Raw genomic sequence first — 27,940 nt, forward strand, 5'->3', positions numbered from 1 at the left:
ACACTGCGCCGAAAGGACGCTCACTTGTGACCATGGGGTTATGGTTAACAATGAAAGGACATGCAGCTCTGAGCTAACACCTGTACAGGAAAATCAGCACCAATGTCATTTTCTTCTGCTTTCAGCTGCTATTTTAAGAAACTGCCACCAAAGAGGAGCACCATTTCAAAGGGTTTCAACTAACAGAGAACAAACGCACAAGGATTTTCAGAGTGTTACAGCTATCTCTGGTTCAAACTCTGTCCAAATGAAGGAAGAGAAACAGTACTACTAGTTATGCATGACAGCTCTGGTTTGCATGCTGTCCTCTAACAGAAAAACTTGAAAGCAAGTTACAACAAACCCACAAGAAGAGCCACGTCCATTTTGTAACCTATAAGTTTTAAATATAACATTTTATTGCTTAGATGGTTTGATACAGAACAACTTTTACTTTTATTTTGAATTTGGAAGTACTGTACAACTGAATAAAAAGAGGAATAAAAGTACCAAAACAAATGTGTGATTCTCTGTTCATGTGGCATAAACCAGTCTTGTACACAATTCGTAGCAGCAGTTTAAGTTCCCTTTAGAAAAATATGAATTCTACACATTTATTACTGTTTCCTGCATGGGACGAAATCACTAGGATTAAACTTCCTTCGTGGATAGAGAGAGGAAAGAAAGGAGACGCACAGAGAAGAGAGAAAATTATGAATCATTCTGAAAATGGAATCAGACTGTCACATAACCCCGAAAAGTTATTTCAGAATAGCCTCAAACAAGGTTCTCTCATTTAAAAAAAAAAATTTTTTTTCTTTTTTCTTTTTTTTTTTTTTTTGCGCTTTCACAGTCAAGTGCTTAATGTAGTGATTGAATTGTCTCCAAGTTAAGTCCATTGCAACTCAGGCAAAAGAATTTCAGAAGATCCTTTTTTTTTTGTTTGTTTGTTTTTTTTGTAAAAGCCCTGAGAGAGGAAAAAATAAAAAGATTCAAACAAAAATCGTATAGAGACAAATTAGCTGAACATGCAAACTAAAGCCTAAGATTCACCCATAGTTTAAACACATTATAAATTTCACAGTTTAATATTGGGGGAGGAGGGGAAACAAAAAACCCAACAACAGCAACAGTTCTCAGTCAAACTCAACTAATAAAAATGTCAATAAAATGTGGCAAGACCTTATACTCTACTAGGATATAGATAAAGGCTAAATAAAGCTTTAAATCAATAGTGATTATTGCTAGCAGATGTCCCGGCAGGCTGCTGGGAATTAATTACTTGCTACATTGTTCTGCAGCATATAGTTTAGTAATGGCTTCTCCCCCACAGTATTGCGCAGTTTAGTGTGGAGAGTTGCAAAAACAAAAACAAAAAACAACAGAACAAAAAAAACAAAATAACAAACAACAAAAACCAAAAAATACCCAAAACAATAATAATTATTATTATTATAATTATAATAGTAATAACAATTTCAGGGATGTGTGAACTGGTTTTATTTAAGTAGAATGCACCTGGGTAGAGTTTTAAATGAATCATTGGTTCTGATTGATTTATCCATCTGGCATTAGCTTTGTTTCTGAACTGGTTCATACATCCCTATTAAAACAAAACAAAACAAAAAACAAAATAGAAATCACATATACCTCAACCATTTTTTCTTTTTCTATTTGCAAGAATATTACTCAAGAAGGTTTCTCTTCCTTTGAATTCTGGACAGTTAGATTTCAGTCTCCAGAAATTTTCGGAGAATTTTTAATATAGATATAGATATATATAGATATATATTATATAATATAGAATGGGTCTGAGGCCCACTTCCTCCATGTCTGATGAAAGCAGGAAAAGCGATTCTGCAGGGTTGGGGAGGATCAGGATCACAGTGTGGGCTGGGGGGGCTGCAGTGGTGGAATAGCACAGTGAGGCTCCGGCAATGCTATTATGGCTCTGTCTGTCCCAGAGGTCATGACTGAAGGACAATTAACAAACAACGACAAGAACAACAACAACAACAACAACAAAAACGCTGTGCGCTCCTAAAAGCGCACAGCTACAGTAGGAGACATTTTGCCTAACCCCTTAAATCCTGGTGGCTGGAGTGTCACCTGTTGCCGGCAACAGGAGCCATTCAGAGAAATCCCAGCTCCCAGCATTAAAGGGGTTAAATTATCAATATGAAATTTAGACACACACCTCAAGTCTTCAAGCATCAACCCCAAAATCTCAGGAAGATTTTTTTTTTTTAATTTACTTTATTTATTTTTAACATGTCTTATATCTGTAGTTTTATTACCAGTAGTATTCTCTTGCTCTAGAACATGACAGTAGCAAGATCACGGTAAGGCTCGCATTTCTCTCTTGCTTTCAACTGGAAGACTGAAAAACTTTGCTCGTTAAGTAACACTTGCTGTCACTGATGTGACTGCAACGAGACCCACATCGTACTTGCAGTGCCTTTCTCATGCACGCGGAGGGTCCTTCCGCCACCCCCTTCTCGCAAGCGTCTTCTCCCAGGCGCCCCCCCAGCACACACGCACACACGCTCGCACACGCACGACACACGCTCACGCACACCCCACCACGAGTGAGATGTTCCCCTGTATGGGTGTGACGGTAACTTGCTGGCCTCCATTTGACTCTCCGGTCAGAGGAAGGGTTTCATTTAAAGTACAGTAGAAGAGCTGCAACATAAGAAGAGGAGCTGGTGAAAGCCTGAAGTCAAAAACATTTAAAGAGGGGATCCAAGCTGCATTATACATCTGCGTGGGCAAATATTGCCCATTGGTTTCTGCTGACTGCAGAGACAAGCGAACTGATGAATTTATAAAATAATAATAAAATAATAATAATAATATATTGAAGCAAATCAAACATATATAACAGCGGGTGCATAATTTCCATAGGTTACGTTGCTATGTAACTCCTCTGTATACACACTCAGTCCACGATGGCCAGAAAAAAACCCTAGTAACTAGAACACCATTTCTAATGCTGAAAAGTGGAAACAAGTACGAGGTTGAAATTCTTTGTGTTTCCTGCTTTTGGCTCGAACCACTTTGAACACCTTCAACTGCCACGTTGTTAATGCCTGGAACAGGCTTAATGCTCCACCGTGTGGCAAATGCAAGAACATCTACTGAGAAAAAAACAAAATCAACATCTCATCTGCATTTCCTCTGACTATTTTGTATGAAATTCACATAATTTTCTTCCAGTTATTGGCTGTGGTATCCAAGGGCCTCCCACCCCACTGCCCCATTTCCAGCTCAGAGAACAAACACAGCGACTATCACAGATATACAAGACCAAGCTCACACACACCAATACAAAAGGTAACATTAATGCTTAAATGAAAAAGGTCCTCTCCAAATAATTCATTAAAATATTTAAAAAAAATCATTTTTGAAAAAAAAATCTATGATACCAAAAGATCTAATAAAGTAGTAAGGCACTCAAATCAGTATATACTGTAGTCTCTTGCATTATTATACTGAAAGGCATATGGCACTGCATCCAGTCTGCCATACTCTCCCCACAGCCGTAGGTCGCTCTTTCAAAACAAGACCCTGGAAACCCTGCTCTGCTGGCTTTAGTTTGTGTGCTGGGACGGGTCCGACCTCCTAGCAAGTCATTCCACCCCCAAGAGCTGAGGTGCACTGTCTGCAGAGGCAAGAATGTGATTCATGGGAGACTTTTTGTTGTGCATCTCCAGCAAGTCTTGAATGAAACCTGGTGGTCTCTCGAGCTCGGAGCTACCCCGAGGTTCCTGGTCTTTTGTGGTCTGTTTCTGTGCACTCTTGGTGGGCTCCGGGAGGCAGGCACCGGCCCCTCGCCTGCTCAGCCTCTCCTCTCTGCCAGGGGAGTCCTTGGCCGCGCCAGCCAGGGACTCTTTTCGGCTTCTTGTGGTGGATGGGTGGCTGCCAACGCCCCCCGCGGAGTCGCACTCGTTTTCTGAAATGGGGTTGGTGCCGCTGTGGCTCGACTCATTCTCGCTGTCTTCTCCGCACCTTGACTGGGTCTCCTCCTTGTCGCTCTCCTTCCCATGGTTTCGAGTATTTTTGATTTTCTGGTGTATGCGCTGGTGACGAACCAGGCTGTGTTTCAGAGTGAAGGTCCGTTCACAGGTTTGACACTTGTACGGTCTCTCGCCTACAAGAGAATGGAAGTGCAAAGTCAGCTGTAAGGTCACAAACGCACCTCCCTCTTGTTTCAAGCAGCGTGAGATACTCCACACTTTGGAAATTCAGTACCTTTATTGAACTTGGGTGCTGCATTTTTGTAGGTTTTTGCTTCTGTACCATCAAACCAGCTCATGGTATGCAAGCAGGTATACAGATGAATGCCATGGGGCACAAATGAAAAAACAAAACCTAGGTGTCTGGAGGTTTCCACAAACTTGGTATGGCCCTGCTCTAAGGAGGGAAGAAGACCATATACCTCAGGTGCCTGTCAGCAACCCGTCTAGGTTAGTCAGCAACTTTTCTGGAAGAACTTTGTAGTCATCCTATGGAGCTTAAAAGCATTTGTGAAAGCAGCCATCTGCACTGCGCTACAGCAGCTTCCCCTCCACGGGTGCTCCATGTTACGGGTCAGGCCCTGGTATATGCAGAGATAGAGGATTTGAGATGGAAGGATAAGGATACTGCCCAGGTACCTGTGGTCAACAGGACTTAAAAACTGAACCAGATTGAACAGTGTATGAGAAGACATCTCCCTCTCTTAGATGCTGGCAGGCGAGTAATGCACAAGTTATTTAGCAAAGTCAAAGAGAAGCTGTCATGAATTACTCAACACAACAACCCCTACTCTTTTTGTGAAGCAGGCTGACAGCATCGCTGTGTTTCAAAAAAGAATAAGCAGCTACACGACCTAGATCTGTCAGGCATTTACAGGACACCAGAGGTGTCTGTTAGAGGTGATCAACATCTACTGACTGAGTGAAAAACATCTGCCTTGGGATGTTGTTTAGAACGCTGTTGATATTCCTCAACCTGCTGCTGCTCTACTCTGATCTCTGATAGAAGCAACATATGAAAGCCCCTAAAAAACCTCTTTACACCTGTGCAAGAAATGTTATTCTCCAGGCAAAATCCTTCCACTTACTTTGCAACCTTAAGCCTCAGAGCAGCTGCAAAGCTGCTCCTGTGCTGTAATCGACAAGCAGTTTGCTCTGCTTTCAGAACTGCTTTTTGCACCTGAAATGCTTCAATAGTTTCCTGAGCATGAGTTCATGGAAAAACAACGCAGCCACAGCCCCACTGACAAAATTCCCCCAAACTCCTGACGAAGCAAAGTGCCCCAAGGTGCTACCTGCCACTGCTGCCCTACCAACCCTGAAGAACCAAAGGTCCCACCCTGATGGATTCATCTTGATTGTAGCTATTAAAGACTTCTCAGTGGTGCAATTCCACCAAGACACCATCTTGTGCAAACAAGCACACAGAACAACACTTTTGAGGCTAATTTCTCCGTTATAATGCTTGGGATCATTAAAATGTAAATAAATTACAAACTGGAGGCGACTCGCTGCTGTGTACAAGCTGGTCCTGCTGTCCCCGACAGGTGTGACACTTCTGAGCAATGTTTCTCCCTGGTGCCCTGCTCAAACACCTGCTATTGACTGAGGTCAGGGGACAGAGCTCCCGCCCCGTGCCAGGAGCTTTTTCAGACGGCAGCCTTTGCCCATCCACCACCTGGATGCAAACAGTGCAGTGCCATGGCTCACCCTTCGCTTGGGAAGAGTGCCCCAGAGCACACCACAACTACGTGCCACGGGGCAGCCTGCACCGGGTGAGGGAAATGTTTTCAGCCTGATTTCCATCCATAGGCAGGCACTGCACCAGGGATCTCTTACACACTTACGTGTGCCCCCATGTTCCTCTTCTGAGTAAAAGAATTACAAAAACTTCCCACACTTATCTTGAAAAAAATGTTAAAACCAAAGTGTAGGCAATATTACATAAAGACAGTGTTCTGCCAATATGTCTGAGTGAGTGGGATGGAGAGAGGAAAGAGGAGAGTCAACTGGCAGTACTGACGCAAAATCCTCACTTGAAAATGCACTGATCTGAACAGTGGGTATTTAAATTTATTTGAAGAAAGCACTGACCCATGTTTCTATTCAACAGCTGTTCTATGTTGAAATATCCTTCAGTGTCAAATAAGAAAGAGAAACAAACAGCAAAGAAATTGACATACCGACAAGGTCTGCGTATCTCAGCGTGCAATGAAAACATTTAAAAAACACATTATGGGATCTCCACAGACACACACCAGTGTATCATTTGGGTGTAAAGCTCGGAGTTTGAGATACTAGAATCTTCCCAAGGCTTCTGTATTAGTATAAAAATAGGCACAAGAATGGGGCCCACCCCTCGTTTCACTCGAGATTTGAGTCTTCAATGCCAGAAAGAAAACAAGTCATCTCTGCACTTGAGAAGTCAATATTTACAGTTCAGAAGGTAAAACATTTGGTTAAGGCAATAGTCTTTGGTGTAGGTTATTAAACCCTCACCTTCAAGTATAGCACAAGTATTTTGTACTCAAAGTTAATCACAAAGATACTGTCTTCAGCAGAAAGCACCTTCAAAAGACACAAAACATCTAACTGCACCAGCTTTTTTTCCCACATCAGAACAGCTCACTGACAAGTGAAAATACATCATTAATAAGGATGAATTAATAAGGATGAATGATTAATTCACCCTTGAGCTGGCTCATGACTTCACCTCCTTCACAATGCATTACTGAAATTTATCACACAAAGCAATCTCAAGTATTTTAACTGCCGAGTCAAGTCCTGAGACAAATATTTTACTACCTGTATTCTACTTTCTCTGCCCGAGTTTGAAGGAAAAGCAGAGTGCCAATTGTAGCTGTGCCTTTCACTCAGGCAGCAGGTCATGCACACCATCAGCATAGTACCAGGCTTATATAATCAGACAAAAACTCTCTTTCTCTCAACTTCTGTTCAGAGAAGTCTTACCATATACTGCCAGGTTTCTTCACTGCTCATCAAAATACTGGGAAGAGTAATACTGGGAAGAGGTAGAGCCATGCACACATCATGAGAAGGGAGTGAGAAGCTGGACAAGAACAACTGTGTGGAGCTCTCCATATCTGCCTTCACCTCTGAACACTCTAAGCAAGCTTAGGGGAAAACTGGAAACTGAAGATAAGGCAGTGTTGTGACTATTCCTGCTCCCTTAACAGGTTTTGTATGCAGCATGGAGATTGGGGCAGAGAAGATACCTTGCAGCTACCTGCAGGACTAAAAGCAGTGTCTCCAACCTTGAGTGCTAGCAGTAATTGTGCACCTATAGAGCAGATGCACCATTCTGGTGACAGATTGGCTTGCAATCTGCTCTGCCTTGAAATCTCCTCTTACCTGTATGAGACCGCATATGTCGTGTCAAATCTTGCAGGGACCAGAAACGCTTGTTGCACACAGTACAGACTTTCTTTCTTTTGTCTGCTTTTGCAGTACTCTTAGCCCCATCAGTCTTTGGTTTTTTGTCATCACTGCTCTTCTCAGTGGACTTTCTCTCTGTGCCTTCCCCCTCAGAGATGCTTTCGCTCTCTTCATTCTCCTTTCCTGTTGCCTCACAGTCCACAGGAGACTCCACTACCTTCAAGTCCATCGGAGACTCTTCCTGCTCAAGACCAGAGTCCTGCATCAAGGGAGCTCCTGCATCATCCTGGATGCTTTTGCTTTCATCCTCACTGCTCCTTTCATCCTTTCTGTCCTCACGAATGTGGGCCTTTTTGTGACGGCTAAGAGTGCCAGCAAACTTGAAGGTTTTGCCACAAACATCACAGGCATGTTTCTTTTCAGTCTGAGAACTGCTGCCTATGCTCTGGTCACTCTCTGCCAGCTTGAAGTCCATTAATTTGCTGGCAAAATTGAGGTCAAGACTTTTGTTACTTACAGAATCTTCTTCAGGGCCCTCTTCATATTCATCTGCATTTTCTTCAGCATCCTCTTCTGCCGGAGGAGGGTCAGCCTTTTGCTCCTCCTTGGGGCTGCACTCACTCCCTGGTAGCTCTGCTACTTCCTCTGACTGTTCCTTCTCGCAGGAGGTCAGGTCCAAGACTTCGTTTCCTGTGGCGGGTGTCTCCGCATCAGACTGGCTGTCTGCAAGCAAACAGAGAGAAGCTTTCAGTGGGACGCCCTCCGCTGACTCACAGCTATCAGCAGTAAGGCTTCACATGGACCCATGAGCAGTGCTGCTGATCAAGTGTCCCAACATCTGCTTCTCTTATCTGTGACCCAGGCCAGTAACTTACAGCTGAAGAGAGATCAAAACACCACAGAATCCAATTAACAAGATGATTAAAAATCTGTAATAAGATACTTTCTTTTCCAAAATACACACACATTCATGGCAGTTTCTTGAAGTGTGATGTAATGGCTTTTACAAGAGAACACAAAATGCTGAGACACTGAAGATGAGTTTAGGTCACCACTGTTACAAATATGCTGTATCAGAGACACATGAATGTAGTATTTATAAACTCACGTATGAAATATGGATATAGGCTGAAGTAACACACATATGTAACACATGTAACACATGTATTAATCTAACTGATAAACTATAAGTAGTGAGAAATGTTTTTCCAAGGGAATGTAAAGGCCTCATGCAACCAATCAGTACAATTAAATGTTAAAGATTATCACACACATTAACGCAGAGGATAGTTAAAAAATTGGGTATACATCCTATAGGCAAAAGCTGCAGAAGTTTGTCTCCATGTGAGTATTTGATGCATGCTTGTTGTTACATTGATACCACCTGGAATCAAAATATTAAGCCAAGATGCAGTAATAGGCGACATCCTTTGCTGTTTCACCGTTCATTCCCCCAACTAAAAAGCAAAACATACCTAAAATGTCCACCTTAATGACATCCTCCATGACCCTATCAGTTTGCAGCATTACCATTGCTGAGGACATAACATGTTCAAAAAATATAACACACATAAGGTGAACAAAGGGGCAGAGCTGCACCTCTCCCAAGCTCTATACAAATAGTGTACATGTAAATAGGAAATAAGCTGGACTGGATCTGAATGCTAAAGCTGACAGTGATGCACGGCATGTAACTGCATACCCCACTTTCCAGTGGCCGTTCCAGGACATGAGCTTAGCAAGTCATGCTTTCTGAAAGTTGAAACTTCCCTTGTTTTAAGTCATCCCCCCACCTCCTTCTTGTCAACAGCATGCAGCCAAGGCACCACACAACTTAACAGTCATTTCAGCATTTATCTGCAAGTCCAGTACCTGCTTAATTCCTACAGGGGGTTTAGAAACTATAGAAGAGCAGTGGACTTAAAACCTGCATTTGACACAGCACAATGTGTACTTGTCTCTAAATTGCACAGATTTCCTATTAGGGGCTTTCTTCATAAGCAAGGAGTAACTGCAGAAGGTATGAAGGTAGTTCTCAGACACTTAGTAGTCCAAATGTAGTCTTGCAGTGTAACTTGCATTGACCCCATCTCCTTGCAAAAGTTACAATCAATGGCCCTTAAACAAATGCCAAAGCTAAGCAACATTTCCAGATTGTGAACTATCACTTAATACAGCATAATCCATGATACGCTGTCTCTTGGGGGTTTGGAGGGGAGAAGTGACCTGTGAAAAAAATAATCTCACCTTTTAATCAAAACAGATCAGTTTACATAGACAGTGGATTACACAAAAGCATTCGACAAAGTTCATTGCTCATCTAATTATCTACCCATTAAAACTTGCAACTGAGCCGTAATCTGTGTATAATGCTGGAGAGTTTGAGGATGTGGGCATCTGAAAACAAAGGTCACCTACAAGTGCCTTACAAATCTGCATTTGAATTCTGTGCTTTGACTCGTTGCTTCTTTTTTGGATAAATTAAGACAAAAATTAAAGTTATTATAAACTGCAAGAGGTAATTTCTAAAAATCCAGCTGAAATCCCAAAGCGTAATAATTAAGGGGCAGCACTGCTTTACAACCGGAGAAATGTGAGACTGGCACGTATGAGAAGCAGGGGGCACACAAAGCATTCTTGGTTATGTGCAGGCAGCAGGACCTTGTGGCTGATGCTGCAGGCAAGGGAGCGAAACCAGAACCCAAACTCAGGCCACCTCCATGCAGGGAAAATGTTTTTGTTTTTTTTTTAAACAAACAAACAAACAGAGGAAGCAGCACTCCTGTGGGTTCCTGGCCTGCTGCCTTCTTACACACGCAGCATTTTGGGGGCAGGAACAGCACGTCTGTGTCTCCCTAGGAATGCCTCATCTTGGCCCAAGAGTTTAGATGAAAGGAAGGATTAATGATGAGCAATGTGACTCCATGATGCTGCTGAAAAGGTCCTTGTCCTCGTCCCTGGCCACCGACTCCTGCCCCAACCCTTACATGGTGCTAACACTCACAGAACCACACAGTCAGCAGGGTCTTTTCTACACCGACACGGATTTAGGTTGGACTGAAGTGACCCCAGAACCACTGCTCCAAGAGATAAGGGAAACAAGGGGGAAAGGAGCGTCCTCGCCAGTAGCCTTTGGTTGCTACCATCACCAAGACGTATCGATGAATGATGGACAAAAAAAAAAAAAAAAAAACTGGAGTGGCAAAGTATGCTGCGGCACAGAGATCCTGAAGCAACACCAATGGAAAGCACCCAAATGGATGCTGCACACCCAGTGCTGGTGCCTCAGCTCCAGGCCTCAGCAAGGTGAGGTCCACAGGTCAAGGTCAGGAAACGCTCCTCTGAGGATATGTGCACTAGTCCGAATTAAAACTGCAAGCAAAGCAAGGAGGAGGGTTTCACTGCGGAGCAGGGCATTAAAGGCTGTTAGGATGGAGATGGGTAAAGAGCGTGAGGAGACCAAGATAGATGGAGCTCCTCTTCTGTCATGCCAAGAGCCATGCTTTGCAATTCTTTGCTGACCAAACACTAGACAATGGATGCAGAATAAGTTGACTTTTCAGACAGGAAATATTGGGAGCAATGTTAAGGAGGGGAATATGCACCAGTAGCACTCAAGGAAGAGCAAGCTCAGACTGGAAGGCTTTGTTTTAAATCCCTCAAATGCAAAAGCCTTACCAACTTTTAAGTTCAACATTTTGCTTATCAGGCACAATTTTCCACTTTTCCCCTTATTTTCCCTAACTTTTCCTTGTCCTGCTTACTCCATCTACTTTCTTCTAGCCTCTGTACCCTTCTCAGCTGTTATTCTCTTCTTGTGTGGCTGACCCACGGTTACATTTTCATGTGGGAGAGAGAGGCTCTGAGGGACAGGCAGTCCACAGGTAAGCCATGCTGCCTTACCAGCACAGGCAAACGGATGATGCTGACACCGAGAAAAGGAATGTGAAGTTTCAACACCACACATTCAGGAAGGGCAAAGACTTGAGACATTGGCAGTACAGACACACACATGCTTGGTCTTCCAAAACTGGCTCACCACCACTGAATAAACACATCCAAAATTCAGGTGCGGACTTAGCCAGGAACACGTTAACATGTGTACGTGTTTGGGTGAGTGCTCCTCCTTCCTACCTGCACCAACCAGACCTACTGTTTTCCGTGTCAAGGAAGAGTTTCACAGGCCCCTTACGACACTTCATGCATATCATAAAATGGCAGCTCCCGACTAGTTGAGCTGCTCTGTGGTTACCCCCAACCTGTGCGGTTGGTTTCACAGCTGGTAAAAAAGCGACTTGCTTTGCACAAAACCCGACTCTTTGGGGATGCGTGAGAAATCAGCCCTGCTCCGCAGCAGACAAACTGGAAGAGCAGCACAGGAGCTGGGAAGGTGTGTGGGAGAGACAACTGTTGTGAGGACAGCCTCGCCGGGTGCCTGGGTTGGGATTCCTGTCACAGTGCAAGAGACACTGCTCTGTCTGCTCCTGCAGAGCTGAGGCCTGGCCTATGCTGATGGCCTTTCCCCATTTACACGCATACTGGTAGCAACAGAAAACCTTGCTGGCCACAAGAAGACTAGGTTATTTTACACAGAAGGAAGGATTTTGACCGAACTTTCAGATCTGGGCAAACACCCCTGCGAAAAGCCCATGCTCCTCTCAGACGGGTCATTCCTATTTCCAGAATCCAGATTTTGCTGATTTACAGTGCCGAGCAACCACATGCAGGCAGAGAGGAAGGCAAGTTGCACAGGAAAGGCCTGCTCTTTCTTTCACCCTCTCCTATTCACCATTCACTAAGGCTGTAAAATGCTTTCCAGTCTGCTTTTTATCCTGCAGGTACTTACAGCTGGCGAGTGCAAGAGCAGAGAGTTGCCCTTGCGAAAGCCCCTACAGAGCACACAACCTTGTCCTGGCTGACCACGTTTGTGTTGCTTCTCTGAGGCAAGGAAATGAAGGCGGCACAGTTTCACGGAGTCATTTGTGACACAGGAGCCAAAGAAGATGGGAGACGTAGGAGAGGGAGGGGACAGGCGGGGAGGTGAGGCCATAAGGAGGCGGCCATGTGAAGCTGCAGCTCGGCTGCTGCCTCTTCAGCTTCTGGGAAAAAACAAACTTCTCAGGAGATATATTCATAAGCAAAACCTCAAGGACTCCATCTGAGAATGCAAAAACTTTTCCTACTGCATGAAAGAAACCACTATATAGCTGTAGCCAAAATCACTTTTTCCTTCAAACTGTGGCAAGAAAAGACTGTTTTGCTGAAGTCTATTTACAATTCAAGCTGCAATTTTAAGTCGGTCTATTCAGAACAGTCCACTTCATCTTTTAGAGGTAGCAAGCAAGAAACAAAACAAGGAGTAAACTGCTTTCCTGCATACACAAACAAAATTATCAAGAGAGACACACTGAACATGGAAAGTTTCAGATAAAAGAGCAGATAGAGATCAAGGTGGGGAGGCTACTGGTTTGGTTCTGTCTTCCTGTGTGTTTTTTCTCTTTGGAACTAAGGTGGAATAGAGAGTAGAGCTTGAGATACTGAGGAGTTATTAGATAAAACAGGGTGTTGTAGTGGAAACGATTTGGGGACTTTAAAGCAAGTGTTTATTGCCAAACACTCCTGACATCCCAAGAGAAATGTCAGCAAACCCATCACATAAATAATGCTCAAAACTGGAGCAGACAGAGCACTGGAAATGAATGTTGGACAAGCAGCTGGCATTACCAGTCGGATGAGCCAATGACTTACTATTTTCCTTATGTTAACTGAAATAACCCCAGCTTTTTCTTTTTTTTTATTATTTTACAATAGACCCAGCCACCACTAGGTGGTAGCAGCTTAGTAAGTTTGGTACTTTTTATGAACTTGCACCATGCTGCTCTTCTACCCACAATTTGGAGAACATCTTTCTAACCCGCAGTCAACTTGCAAAAACATGGGGGCTATCTTTGTCCATTTTTATTGTAAACACTCTAACACTTAGCCACCTTCATTACATCACATTAAATCATACACAAAGTTAAATGTTTAATTTGTCCATGGTTGAGGGATCTTCGGTCATATCTTGGAAATTAAAAAATTAAAGATAGAAAAGGACTTTTTAAAGTAAAGAGAACTGAACACATCTGGGGAAAAAGGAGAGAACCAAAACTGGAAAGGGGTTATTAAATGAAACAGCTGGTTGAAACTAATACCCTGGAGAACAGATAAAGAGCACAATGCAGTTTGCCTTTTACACAAGCTGGGATCCCCCAGTACCTTCAAGTGAGCAGTTCAAGTCACCAACACAAACAAAGGCATTCAGGACCAGATCTGACTGCACCTAGCAAGTGGAAATCTGCACTGAACTGGGGGAAAAAAGGCCAGAGACTTCCAGTTCACAGTGAATTCTCCTGTTTATCAGAAAGGCAGTTTTACGTAGAGCTGGCAATACACTCAGGAAGTTATATATCATCTCCTCAGTATCTTCTACACAACAGCTCTAGCATTCAGTCCAACTTCATGGCTCTTCTGTTTGCCACTCACTCCTGCTCTAAGCAACTCTTGCTTTGCCGTGAGCCACAGCTCTGGAGTGGCTGTTAAACTTTGACAGAAAATGCAGTTTCAAGCCCTTTGTCCTCTAGGAAATAACCACAAATGTAGTTCAGAGGTACAGACAGCTACGACAGTTTGGAAAAACAAAAAGTCCTCCACTATAACCAGGGCTCACATGATTTCTGTAGTGATCACAGAGTGGCAGATTTCTAGAGCAAAGATGAATTCTGCTAAACACTAATCAGAAAATTCACTGTTGAGCATACTTACTTCGTAAATATTTGCCTAGTTAGCACAGAGCAGTTGTTTTTGACTCTCTCACATCAGAAGCAAGCTCTTTAAAGAAAGTGATCTTTCCTTAGGAAAGTGTCTTTCTGAATTATGTAACAGATAATCCCTTACCCCATTCCCATCCCACATCTCGCCTCCATCAACTACATTTTGTCGCAAGAAAGGAGCATTCAGAAAGGCCTAAGGAGGCGAGGGCAGGCCTGCTTTAACATGATGAAAGTGGGCGATTCACTAAATTGCTCCACCATGCAGCTGCAGCAGTCTGCCCCGGCCCAAGCGCTATGAGCCACCCCTCCTGGATTAGATACTCTCCTCCTGTGTCACGAACTGTCGTCAGGCTGCTCCTTCTGCTCCACCAAGCAAGGACACACATGAGCCCCATCGCTTACACACTTTGCCCAACTCCTATTCAAAGCCACCATCCTGTTTTTCCTTTCGTTTTAAAGCAAGACCAAAAGAAGCCCTCTATAAACTTGTTCCCAATGACACTCTTTGAATTGCGCTTCCTGTCTTACACCTCACCTTAAAGCTTTCCTCTCCACTTCCTTGAGGGCAGACCAAATGCCTCCCAAGCATCTCCCCTCATTCCCTTTCCTTTCAGCATACAGTGCAATCTGGACTATGGTTCACTTGCAGGTCTAGCCTTCACAGGGCTTCTCCTGTGATTCCCAACCACACCGCTCACCCAGAACGAAAAGAGAAATGGCCCCTTTTAAACCAAGCCACAGCATCAAATTGTCATTTACTTCCACTGATTCTGAAATCCATTTTGCTTGGATGGTGGAGGGAGACCACAGGTCCAAAGCTGCTGAATGATTCTGGCCTGTGATTAAACACCAGCTGGTGAAGCCTGCTAGAAACACTCAGCCGTGCTACAAAGTGCACGCGGTAATGCTACCAGCACAGGAGCTGGGCTCCTTTCTTGCTTTCTGAAGCTGCTATTTGAAGACACAAAGCGCTTGATGGCAAAGCCAATTTCAACAGCATCCATCTCCAGCGCCTCCCAAGCGATGCTGCCAGCTCCACGCCTCGGCTGCATCAACGTGCTCTTTTTAGGGCTGCACCGCGAGCCGGATCCGGGAACTGATCTCACGACTGCTGGTCCCTCCCCTTGCCCTTTTCATTTTTTTGGGCAGCTGGGTCAGTTACAGCTGTGGGGATGAACAGTTGGGAACAGGTCGAGCCAGTACGGTGGAGAAGTGCTTTGTGTTATCCAACCGTGGCCCAAGGCTCTGTCTGCTGGGGGCAGGTCGAACCACTCTGACCAGCCCAGCACCGTCTGCACAAGCACTAAGAACAACATTTACCCTCCACCAACATCCTGCACATCCTACGTGTCACCCCAGCACTCATCGGAGTGGCTTTAGGAAGGCTTTCCCTGCTGTCAGCATCCCTTTGGCTAGAAGGGAAGCTCCCACCAGACCCCGTTAGGGCGCTGCTGCTTCATCCCACCATAAAGATTGTCGCAGAGCGCTTCCTGCAGACTTTTGTTCTGCAGGGGGATCATGTTATAACATGAGTCTTCCTCTCTCAGGCTGCAACCATCTGTTGTCTGCATGGGCAGGATCAGCCCACGTGACACCTGGATACCATGCTGCACCAACAGCCCGTAACTGCGCCGGGCCGTTAGCATGGTAACGAGACAACCTCGTCCTTCGTGGTAGGCAGGAGCAAATCACGTCGCAACATGCCTCCAGCACAGCAGATTTTACTGCCAGACTAGTACCGAGACCTGAAAGACTGTGTCTGAATCACTGCAATGCAACCTGCCATAATAAAAGGAAGAGAAAGGATGAGAGAGGCTGTGAGGACGGCACACTTTTCCGAACAAACTTCCTGCTGCTTTTAGATTTGTTACTTCAACAAATCTTCTGTGAAACCTACTCCGAGTGACACACAGCTGCACTGCCTCTCTTGGAGGTGACTCCTTTGTGCAGGCATTTTCCAGGGAAGGGACGTGTACCACCTTCTGCCAAGGTTCCTTCGTATATTGATTCCATTCAGCCAGCACAGAAAAACACTGAATTACTGCACCCACCCATGGCTTCATGTCAGCTTGCCCATTCTTCTAAATGCCACTCACTTGCCTACAACAAAAAGCTTTGTGTGATCTGACAGTTGGTCTCCTTTACTGGAAAACTCTCAAAAGATGACAGGTGAGTTTCGGTGCAGACAAATTTAAAGTAAAAAATATCTAGAAAAAGCAATCTAAACCATGCCTATGTGATGCTGAAGGTGGTACAGGCAGTATGTTTAGGCAGGAGGTATCAGAGCCATCTCTCAGAGTTCCCCAGGATCACTGGCTTGGCCTACATCAGCAGCCAAAATAAAGCCAAAAAAAACAACACTGGGTATCACAAGCAATGGTATTGAAAGCAAGACAAAGGGTGTCCCTTTGCTGAGGTGTAAAGGCCTGGTGTGCCCTCATTTCAGGTTGTGCATGCAGTTCTGGTCTCAGCGCCCCAAGAAGGACATAGCTGGGATGCAGAAGGCACAGAGCAAACCTGATCCAAGCGATGGGGCAGCTGCCCTGTGAGGAGCCACCAGAAAGGCTCAAGATCCTCATTTTGGAGGGGAGAAGGGGGTGATACGATTGAGGTCTGCAAATCACAAAGGCAGCAAAGAGAGCAACCAACAGACCTTCAAATCCTGCAGTGCTGGAACAAAGGGAGGCTCTCTGAAGCTTGCAGGGGATCAGCTTAAAAAATATTTCTTTACACAGCAGATAGTGAACTTCTGGAGCTTGACACCATGTATGTGAGGTCAGAGGCAGACAGCATCAACAGGTTCAGAAAGCAATCGGAGAGACTGACAGAAAGCCGGATCATAAACAGGTACTAACTAAAGGGAGCAGGCAGGGATGTGCCCTCCCAGATGCAACCCTAATGCAGTGGTTGCGGATGCTGGCAGAGCACAAGAGGAACAGACTGCAGGAAGTGGCCAGGCCCACAAGCTCACCCTAAATAGCACATCCTACTGATACCATCAGAGACAGAGTACTTGGCTGCATGGACCACTGCTCTAACGCAGCAGGACATTTCTTCTATCTTTACGCTTTGCTTTTCTACAGCACTCAGTACAACTAACGCAACTCGGTCTTGCCATTCTGAACAACCTGGGTGAGCTGCCTGTTCTAGGGAGAGATCCAGCATTCCTTTCCTTAGACTGGGGAATAAGCCCGTTTCTCCCCAGGGAGCAGATGGCAACTCCAGGTTTGTGCAACTTCTGTTAGATTTGGTAGAAAAGACAACGTATTTTTGACATGGGATGGGGGCTCATGACCTGACACAAGAAAACAGTGCTTATCTATGCTTGTAATGTGTAGTAAGAAACCTCCTTGTGTTTTTGTTTTTGTTTTATTTTTTTTTCTCTTATTTTTCCCCTTTACTGCTTTCTCCCTCCCTTTCTTTCTTGAGTCACCTGGTCAGCAATCTCTGAGACCAGCCTTTCGCAACCAAATTTTATCCTCTTCTGCTCCTGTGGGGGGGGGAAAAATTCCCTAGTCAAAGTTGACCTGCTACAACAAGCTCATTGCAAGCTTTTCAATAACAGGTCATCTCCCGACATGTTTATCACATGTTTGAATTTTACACAACTTCCATCAAAGCCACTGGGCATCTTCCCATAGACTTCAGTGGAATCAAGCCCCCTATATTGAATAAACTATCAATTACTTCCCTACAGGAGAAAGTTTTTCATGTCCGCAATTCATTTAAATGACTAAAACAAGGGAAGGGACTAAGTACAGGATCAGCTGGAAGAAAAGCCAGGATCACACAGTGGAATGAGGGAAGTTGCCCTTCAAGACGTCTCTGTGATGAAGAAAGAGGTTGTGAGGATGGTTAAAAGTAAAAGATCTGCTCCTGTCAAACCTTCCCCCTCTCACCCAAAACCCCTGAACACACACACACATGAACGCACACACAAACCCCATGCACAAACCAGCAGCCTCTTTGATACGACACTGTGGGTACTTTTCTCACTTTAATCTTCCACAAGTTGGATCTGTCCTAATTAACGTCTCAACCTGAATGAGGGATTCCCTGTATCTTGCGGACAACTCACATAGGTTGGTTCTTTCTCTTCATTTTCTTCCAGTGTTAACACAACTTTTTAGAAGTGTCAAGGCACTGCTTTTTGTAGGCTTTCAAGTCACTCACTCTTTCTTTTTATATGCCTGCTAAATCAACCATAAATTTATGGCTACGAATACCACCACTTTCTGCACTTTTATTTGGCTTTATTCACAATGCAAATACAGAACAGAACTTCAAAGTTCAGCAGAAATCCTTTTGCTTCATGATAGTCCAATTCCTTTCCACATATTTTTCAAGCATGCAATGACAGGATTAGCTGGGGATTAATTGCTTGAAACTCAACCTGCATCTCAGGTCACAATTTTCTCATATTTTCAGACTTTAAAACTTTTGTATCTACCAAGTATTTGTCATATGGACCAGTATCTACAACAGATAAGGTAGTCTTCTTTCCACACAAACATCCCAATTGGAGGTCTCAAAACCCAAACCAAAATCCTGCTTACTGTGCAAACTACCCCCCCCCCCAAGTTACATTCCTGTTCCCAAACGGAAACTACACTGCTTTACAAAAATGTCACCTTTAAAGGAACAAAAAAAAAAATTCAAAAAGCAGTATTCCTTGCTTCCCATATTGTCCCTTAATGGCACCTGCTCTTCTGATAAAATATATAAACTTACTGGAGGGTAATCGAAGCAATTACAGTTAAAATGTAATGTGATTTGCTTTTTTATTATTATCTTTTTACATAAGAATGGTCATGAGTTGGATTAAAATACATCTGCATCTGTGTATTGATGCAGAACTGATTGTAGAACTTGGTTAGCAGCACAGCAAGCCTATTCTAGGCTGGACACTTCATGAAGTCATTCATTTGAAGGGAGTCTTTTTCAAAATAATAGGTCATCTAAACAATCACAGAATGTAAGAAGATCATTCCTTAATTAATATATCTCCTCCCACTGCTGTACTAGTGGAAACGCATTATTGCCATTGCAACGTTGCAAAGAAAAGATGTCTACAATTCTATTTTGACTTAAGTCATAAAAGCAAGGAATAAAAACCCCTCTGATCCTTTTTTACAACTTGCATCTTCCCATCAGCAGGAAACATTCAGGCTCACAGGTTATTCATAACTGTATTCTATTTATTTATTCATTTATTTTCTTTATAGATATTTTTCTGTCCATTTAGTTTCTATGATAAGTATTTATTTTGCATGCTTGGCAAGCCAATAGCTATCTTTTTTTTTCTTTAAAAAAAAAAAGAAAAAGAACCACCTCTGCCATTAAATCTTACCTACTACAAACAATAATGCTGGGCCAAATATGGTCTGGCACAATTGCTCTGAATACAACCTGGATTCTCTGCAAATAGATCTAAGTTATCGGTAATTAATTAATGACCAAAAAAGACCGTTACTTTCATTTTGTATTGAACCTAGTCTGATTCACATACCATAAAGGCAGCAAAATTAACTGCATCATCTGCAGGGCACATCCTATTTGCTGCTCTAAGGATGAAAAAAGTCAAGAGCAGGAGAGAAAAGCAAGACGGAAAGGCAAACTGAGTTGAACATAGAAGAGAAAATTAAATAAGGCGACATCAAGAGAAAGAAAGCATTAAAAGCAAGCGTTCAAGCATGTTCAAACAAAACACATGTACCATGTTAAACACTGTATAAAAACAAGCTGTGCCAAATTCCCAGTGCCCCACTTGGTGAGCTTTGCATTAAAATAAAAAACAACAAAGAAGGTGTGTGCTTCCCAGGGAAATGCTTTTGAAGTAAAAAACACATAGCAGTGTTGAGGCAAGACTGAGCAGTGTGAAGGCTTTTATCAGAGACTTTTGGCTGCGCAGAGGATACGGGTTACTGGTAGCAATGTGCATTTGTGCCCTTTCACAAAAGGTAAATGTAACCTTGACACCACATGGAAGGAGTCCTCCATGCTGAAATTTTATTGAACATGAAAGTCATGCTTGCAAAAATCTTTTCATGTCTTACTATAAAGACAGTATCTTAAAACTAGTAATATCTATACTGCTTAAATGCTCAAAATGATGTACCTCTTCCTCAACCACACTCACTCATTAGCTCAGGCTACTTACACAAATTATCCTGAGAGCACCTTCCCTACAAATGGATGGAGCTGGTTGCCGCTTCTGAGCTCAAATGACTGCACTGTCCTTCTTACAGCAGCGTACCACAGAAATCTTGGGGCACGGACCAGCCTGACTGCAGTGCTTTGCTACAGACCAGATACCCAGAGCATGCACTTTGGGAGCAGATCACCAGGACTCCCACTTACCCCACTCACATCAGCTTATCTTGGCCTCTTCCCTCCCCAGGTTAGGGAGCAGCAGTTCAGACAACAAAGTTCGCTTCTTCTCTTTGCAGTAAGATCAGTGATCAAAATCTTTCCTCAACTCCTTTTAAATAATAGAGCTATCTAACAAGTCACTGCTTGTGCCACAGGTGGGGACAGAAGAAGTGCATCCTTCCAGGCCTAAACCTCTTCTACCTTCCTATCTTACCTTTCCCCTTCCCCTCCTGTCAGTCTCATCTATGTTGCTGCCACAGGGGAGCTGCTGTGGACTCCCAGTTTAGAGACAAAGTGCTAGAGTCACCTGAAAGGAGATGCCCCAGGACCAAAGCTAGCTGCAGCGTGGTTCTCCAGCACCAGATCTCCCTCAGCACTGCTCTGATTATGATTAGAAACAGCTTGCTATTAGCAGTGCCAGCACACACCAGCTTGAATCTGATTAGTGCCACTGCTGTGCCATCACCAAAATCTTGTACCTGCACCGAGGATCCAACCCTGCTACTGCCGCAGTTGTGTGTCCTCCCTGTGGGGATTGCAGCACAGGCTTTCTGAAAGGATGATGTCTCCTTCCAAGCCCAGTTATGGTAGGAGAGGCAGGTTTTACCAGTATAGCTCATGGCCAAGTGCATTTTTCCTGTCTTCATTAAGGGTTTACAGCAGTGCTGCTACCTTGGAAGTCTGCCATCAATAAGCAGGTCAACCCCCTTACTCTGGGCAAAGCCTCCCTTTATTGTTTTCTGTCTCATGAACAGTTCTTCAGTAACGATATATTATTTTTGGAGGGTAGGGTGTTAGAAAACAATTGATATGAGTAAAGAGCTCTCCGTCACCACTGCAAGCAAACTGTAGGCTTAGTAAAATGACAGAATTTGGTCTATGCAGGCCAGAAAACAATAGCCTCACTGTTGCACAGATACCTTGCAAGTTACGTCCTTGTGTCACTCAAAGCAAACTGTAATAGGGGCTGCTCCACAGCTCAGATTCCCTTTAAACCTCTTAGCTAACTTCTTTACCTCTCCAGGGTTCCCATTTAGGACTAACATGAATCTGTTGCTTCATGAAAACTCAACTCCCTCAGGGGAAAAAAAAAAAAAAAAAAAAAGGCAATCTTATCTCTTATGAGGGTGTACTCAATTCTCAGAAGCTTCTTACAAATATTCCTAACTTTTACTCTTTACAACATGAGTTGAGATTGCATAATGAAGAGAATAATATCAACAACTGTGACTGACTTAAAAGGGAGCAATAGCAAGCAACACTTCGTCCTCTTCCTCTCCAAGCAGCATGAGAATCTACTGTTAGGTTATCTAATTATTACAATGTGAGTGGAAAAAGGAGTGGACTTCAAACCGACACAGCATTCAACACACTACTTCCATTACAATGAAGAATGAAGAAGAACCCCAAACCTAGAGCAAATCTTCCTCCCCAGTTCCTCCTTTTGTTTACCCCACAGTTTGAGGTTACTTACTCAGCAGCACAATACTAAAGATTCCATACACACCTCCACGCCTCAGGGCGTAAGCCCACCTTTACTTGTATTAACACTAAGAAGAAACATCTCCTAGAGGCAAGCTGCTGCATAATGTTTGGGATGATATTTCTTGCTTTCTCTTCCTTTGATCTGTCAAATAAAAGCCACCACAAGAAAAAAAAATGCTAAACGCTAAATAATTTTCTTTTCCTGCCACAATTCTGTATTTATTTGCTCTCATTTTGATGGGATGTTTTTATCATTACTGAAGTAGACGAACAGCCACTGGATGCAGCCAAACAAACCACGTAAGGCACAATAAAATATTCAACGCACATGTTCACAGTCAAGATGAGACAGTAATAATAGAAAACCTGAAACCAAATTCTTCTTCCATGTACGCTACGTTACGCCACTGAAGTCAACTGGGTTTTAGCAGTTTAATTTGCCCCCTTGATACTCAAAGCCACAGAGATTATTCCATTACTCAAAAATTTAACACCACCACAATGCAACTGCAACAGCTGAGGCTTTGCAAAATAACAAAGAACATGATTCAGACATCAGAGAGAGGACAAGAAAGGAGGATTCCTCCATGGGGAGACCCTTTAATGAGGAAAATTCTCATGCTACAGGCCCCCTCCAGGATAAGGCACTCTTACCTGTGTGAGTGAGCATGTGCCGCTGCAGGGAACTTGGCCATGAAAAGACTTGAGGACAGGAAGGACAGGGGATTTTTTGCAGGCAGTCTGAGTAAGCGTTCCTCTTCCCTCTCAGCAGCTTATCTTCGGCAGTTTCCTTTTCATCCTCACTTGTTCCATTTCTGCCACTTTCTTCCTTGAAATTGTCAGTGGACTGCAGAAATGGGCTAAATTTATTAGTGTCTGTGGTAGCCAGCATCTTCTCTATGCTGGCAAACTCCCCACTTGACTCCAGATCCACACCACTGCCCAATTTAGGCTTATTTTTCGTTCCTTTCTTTCTACCTCTTTTCTTAGCCAACCCAGTGTCGGCAATGGGAGACTGCTCCAGATCACACACCTGAGTCAGGTCGCTGGGAAGGTTGGAGTCTCTCTGAATGGCGGTCATGATTGTCACTTTTGCTTTGGTGTTCCCTGATTTGTCACACCCAGTGGAGATGCTCACTGCCTTGGGACTGGCATCTGCAGCCTCAGTTTTCAGCAAAGCGGGAGCAGAAGACACAGATGAAATGATCTGTGCAATGGAAGCCAGTGGTGGCAGCTCTTTAGTTACTGGAGGCTTTGGCAAGAGTGGTTGTGGTGGTGGTTTAGGCCTCAAGGGTCTCAGCAAGGCAGAACTGCCAAGGAGAGCTGGGGAAATGATCGGGACAGTCAAATGCAATGAACCTTTCAGTGGCTGGGGATGTCTGACAGCCCTGTTTTTCTCTGAGTTCCCATTGGTGCCGAAGGCCAGAGGACACTGCTGACAGTTATAGGCTTTATCACTGTTCCCAGAAGAAGCCAGCTCTAGATTCCTGGCTTCACCTGGGACATCGCTATCCTTCTTCAGGGCTTTGGGGATGGACAGGTCAATGGGCTCCATGGAACAATCATAGAGGGACAGGGGAGAAGAGCCAAAAAGGTTCTCCTGTTTCACTTGCACAGCACTCATGTTTTTGTTCTTCTGAGAGAAATCCAGCGGCTCATCAAAATCCATCGGGAAGTTGCCCGCAGGTTCTAGTTTGATGGGAACGTGAGATGATGTCCCAAGCAGGAAGCCGTTCTGTGGCTCCAGGAAAGTCGTGATGGGCTTGCGGTCCATGTAAGTGCTGTCCTCCAATAAAGGAGCATCTGTGTGGCTCTCCTGGGCGCTGCAGTCCACCGCCAGGATGTAATTCTCAATCTCCCTTTCCTGCACGTGCAAGTGCTGCTTGAGGATATGGTGAATGCAATTCCTCTTGGCTGAAAAGGCTGTGCCACACTCCTTGCACTCAAACGGCTTCTTCTTCTGGCAGCCGCTGTGCGTCCTCATGTGGATGCGGAGGGCCCGGTAATGCTTCAGGTCCTCGCCACACAGCTTGCACACAGTGTCTGGGGAGCAGAAGGCATCCACCATCTCTGCGGCATTGCTGGTGACATACTCAATGTTCTTCTCTATATCCTTCCTGGTCACTTTGAGGTGCTTCTTTCGCAGGTGCCTCTCACAATTGGCTTTAACTGTGAATGGGTAGTGGCAGATTTTGCAAATATAAGGCCTCTCCCCGCTGTGTGTCCGCAGGTGCCGGATCAGCGCTGCCTTGTCAGCCGCAATGTAGTCACAGATGTTGCACTGGTATGGGGAAATACCCAAGTGAGAACGGATATGAGCTCTCAGGACACCAGAGAAGGCAAACACCTGGTCACAGAAACGGCACGGGTACAAGACTTTTCTCATCGTTGGGGCTTTCTTGTTTGCTGCCCCTGCGATGATGGCTTTGAGGTCCCCTTCCGTCACCTCTTGCTTGATCTTGGCTTCCATGCTCAGAGGCAGGAGAGCTTCAATGATGCTGTCCTGCTCCAGCTGTGTCTTCATCTCGTGCTGAGTTAACGGCTCTACTTTGGGTTGGAGGAGCAACTGTGAGGAAGGACTTGATTTGGCTCCTGGCTGGGGGAGGTGAGAGTTGGAGGAGGACTCTACCGAGTTCTTGATCAGCCTCAGAGGAGGCGGTGGGAGGCTTGGGCTAATGCAGCCAGGGGAGGCTTGCTGGGCACTGATGAGAGGAGGAGGTGTAGAAGTTGCGACAACTGTTCGGGGCGTTACCAAAGGCTTTGGCTTCAGTGGCGGCATATGCTTGAAAATGGACTGCACGGGGACAGAAGGTGCCTTAGAAAGTGGAGGAAGACTGATCTGAGGAGGAGCGGAAGAAGCCATCTTCAAGATCTGCTGAATGTCTGCCAATTCAATGGCAGACTCGTTGGAGATGGGTTTTACCACAATACTGCTGTCAGGCTGGATGATAAAACCCTTCTGGAAAGGCTGCAGTGAGAGAAGCTTTATGTTCTCTTTTGTAGGGGGGAGGACTGAAAATGACCCTCCCACAGAGGCAGCTTCCAGGGGAGAGAGGCTGAGCAGGCCGGTGCTGCCGGGTTCCTGAGGTAGGTTACTCTTCAGTGCTCTGAGCCGCATTTCTTGGACCTCGTCTTGTGTATCGTCCTCCTGCTTGACAGGCTTGATGTCTTTGGTGTACTGTAGGCCCAAGGATGCCATGAAGGCTTTCTGGTCTGGGTTCTCGCCGGGTGGGGTCGTGGACTGTGGCTTGTGCTTGTCTCTTCCCTGATCCATCATGTGAGTTTCTGTGTGCAGTCTGAGTGCCGAAAGCATGGGGAATGCCTTGTTACACGTCTCGCAAATAAACCGATGGAATTCGCTGATGCACCTTCGCAAATTCGTTTCACACCACACCTGCAAGACATGCAGAAATATTTAGAGTAGACATCTCCATCTGGCAAAGGCACCACATGCTACTGCAAAACTACACCAGTTCACACTCTCTTCTAGCATCCAAGTTAAGGAGTTTAGAGCAGCCACCATCTAGCTAGCATGGAAACATTACTACTCCACAGCCTTCAGACACCTAAGTGGTGTATCTAGATTAGGGGCTGATTCTCCAAAATTTCCCTTCTATAGAGGCAAACTCCTCCAGAGAGCTACTGAGGCTTTCAAATACCTTTCTACCCTGAACTGTCCTTCTAGGAATCCCCCCTCTTCACTGACAGGACAATAGCTACAGGGGACTATCCAGCTAACTCCACTAAGCTGGGAAGTAAAATCACCTCCATTAGCTTTGTTAATACAAAGACACTGGGAGGGAAAATAAAAAAGCATCCAAGAAGGGAAAACAGCAAAAAAAAAACAACCAAAAATAACATCCCTCAAAGCCGATCAATGAAACACAAAACCGAAACAGACAGGCTTTTGGTTAGTCAAGTCTGATTACATTCATTCTCCCAAGAAAAATACTAAACTCACAAATAGATTTTATGCCTGTCCTTGAAAATGATCATAAATCTAAATGTTATATTTGAATGCTACCCAGATAGCTCATATGTGGCAAATGTTCCACACCAAAGGAGTGCACAAGTGATAATTCAAGTATAGGGCTGGTAGGATCTTTATATACACTGTACATGCTTTGTTCTAGTAACTTGTAGGTCTTGCCTCACAGTGCAAGCAGAATTATTACAAAAAGGCAGTCCCAACATTCAAATCCATTAGTAACTTCAAATGGCTGCCATTAGTTACAAATAAAATAAAACCAATTTGCTTACAAAGTCCTCTCTCCTCCTCAATATGTAACTTTTACATCAAAATTCTACCAGAGTTACAGAATGACCTACATGTTCTCCTGGATTGGTGACAAATTTCAGATCTAGCACCTTGCAGCCAGGAGAGCTGGAAATCAACGTTTTAATCCAAGGAGAGTAAGAAAAGTACAGATTGCGAATAAGCATGATCCTGCTGGATTGTGCTGTTGATTTTTATTTTTATTTTTTAAGTAGTTAAGCAACTTCATCTAGACCCACAATAACTAAGACAGGCAAGGTTTGAAAGAGGGAGGAATAATATAAACTAATAGCAAGTTTTAAAGCTCTCAGAAAAACGTTTATAGACTACCCCATGCCTTTCCCTAGTCTCTTCCCCTCAAAGGTGCAAAACGTTCAAACCTCATCTAAGGAATGTAGCAGAAAGGTGTTTGGGGATGTTTCATGAAGAAGTCACTGAAGAGGTCACCCTTTAGTAAGTAAAATGACTTCCCAAAGTTTTTCATGATAAAAATCTTTCACACCACAACTACATCCTTGCTACTGTAAATTAAAATAAATAATGCCTTCCCTTCCACGTCTCCTCCCTATTGATTTTAGATGTGGAATGGTTTGAGGAAGGAGAGAACTAATGGGCAGGCTGGGAAGGGCAAGGATCTACCACCACCACCATTTTCCTTTAAAATATATGTATAGATCTTCATACCAATAGTTACCCACTGGAATACTGAAAGAAAAATAAAAAAAAAGGGCAAATATTCTTTAGATAAAAAAGGAGAAGAAGTGTCTGAAGCCTACGCAGGCAGCAGTAATGTGGGTTCCACAGAGTATGGTATGTCCAGCCTCTGGTTGATCAAGGGCAAGTCTTTCAATGAATTCAGAAAATGGGCACAATATCAGCTGGTACCTTAAACTACTAAGAACAGAGTGTACCTGAGAAATGCGGGGGAACTTCCTACAGGAGAAGTCCGTGAATCCCAAGTCATGGAAGCCTGCTGGAATTGAAGGGTTGTTCTGAATGAAAGGCTTTCCAGTGGGATCTCTGGGAAGCTGCTTATGGATAACTGCATTATGGCGCAGTAAGCCCCGATGAGTACGAAAGGTAATGCAACAGATGTCACACCTGTAAAGGAAAGGAATAAAATAAAAATGACTTATTGACTGCTGCAAGCATAAGGACTAGCATTCTTCTCACATTAGGCCAGCCTCCTTCCTCTTTCCCCATGATACTAAGAACCTACTAAATGGAGAACAAGGCCACAGCACGTCGGAAACCTATTGCCACAGAAAGACCATTTCAATCACAGTCACTTTCTACCAGTTTCTGGCTATTAAGTTCACTGGAAGTTCAAAGAATAGAGCAAATGAGAACTGAACAACACAAGTGGGCAGACAGTGAAGTGGCAGCTAAGATCACAACCTTCTGACAACTTTCCTCATTATCCAACATAAAATATTTCAATGGCTTTATACATTTCATTTCCCTGAGTTTTTAATTAAAAGCACTGTTAAGATAAAACAACAACAACAACAACAAAGAACATTAGTGACAAGGAAAGGCTAAATCAGACCTAGACAGCACACAGCTGCAAATGTATAGCACTAAACTAATAATAACTAATA

General features: G+C 44.1%; 1 protein-coding gene across 9 annotated transcripts in view; it reads right to left on the minus strand.

Moving 5' to 3' along the window:
• Positions 1-379: 379 nt before the first annotated feature.
• Positions 380-27,940, minus strand: part of RREB1 (ras responsive element binding protein 1) — a 124,809-nt gene continuing 97,248 nt past the window's right edge. For 8 of the 9 annotated variants that reach the window (XM_040550151.1, XM_040550150.1, XM_040550154.1 and 5 more), the window contains 4 exons: positions 27,251-27,440; positions 22,718-25,457; positions 7,371-8,117; positions 380-4,132 (listed from right to left, as the gene is read on the minus strand). In XM_040550151.1, coding sequence (XP_040406085.1) covers positions 3,612-4,132; positions 7,371-8,117; positions 22,718-25,457; positions 27,251-27,440 — 4,198 coding nt within the window. In that variant the 3' untranslated portion in view covers positions 380-3,611. The remainder of the gene's footprint in view (positions 4,133-7,370; positions 8,118-22,717; positions 25,458-27,250; positions 27,441-27,940) is intronic. The other variant, XM_040550158.1, reaches the window with a different exon arrangement.

This window comes from Cygnus olor, chromosome 2 (genome assembly GCF_009769625.2).
Source record: "Cygnus olor isolate bCygOlo1 chromosome 2, bCygOlo1.pri.v2, whole genome shotgun sequence".
Taxonomy (NCBI): domain Eukaryota; kingdom Metazoa; phylum Chordata; class Aves; order Anseriformes; family Anatidae; genus Cygnus; species Cygnus olor.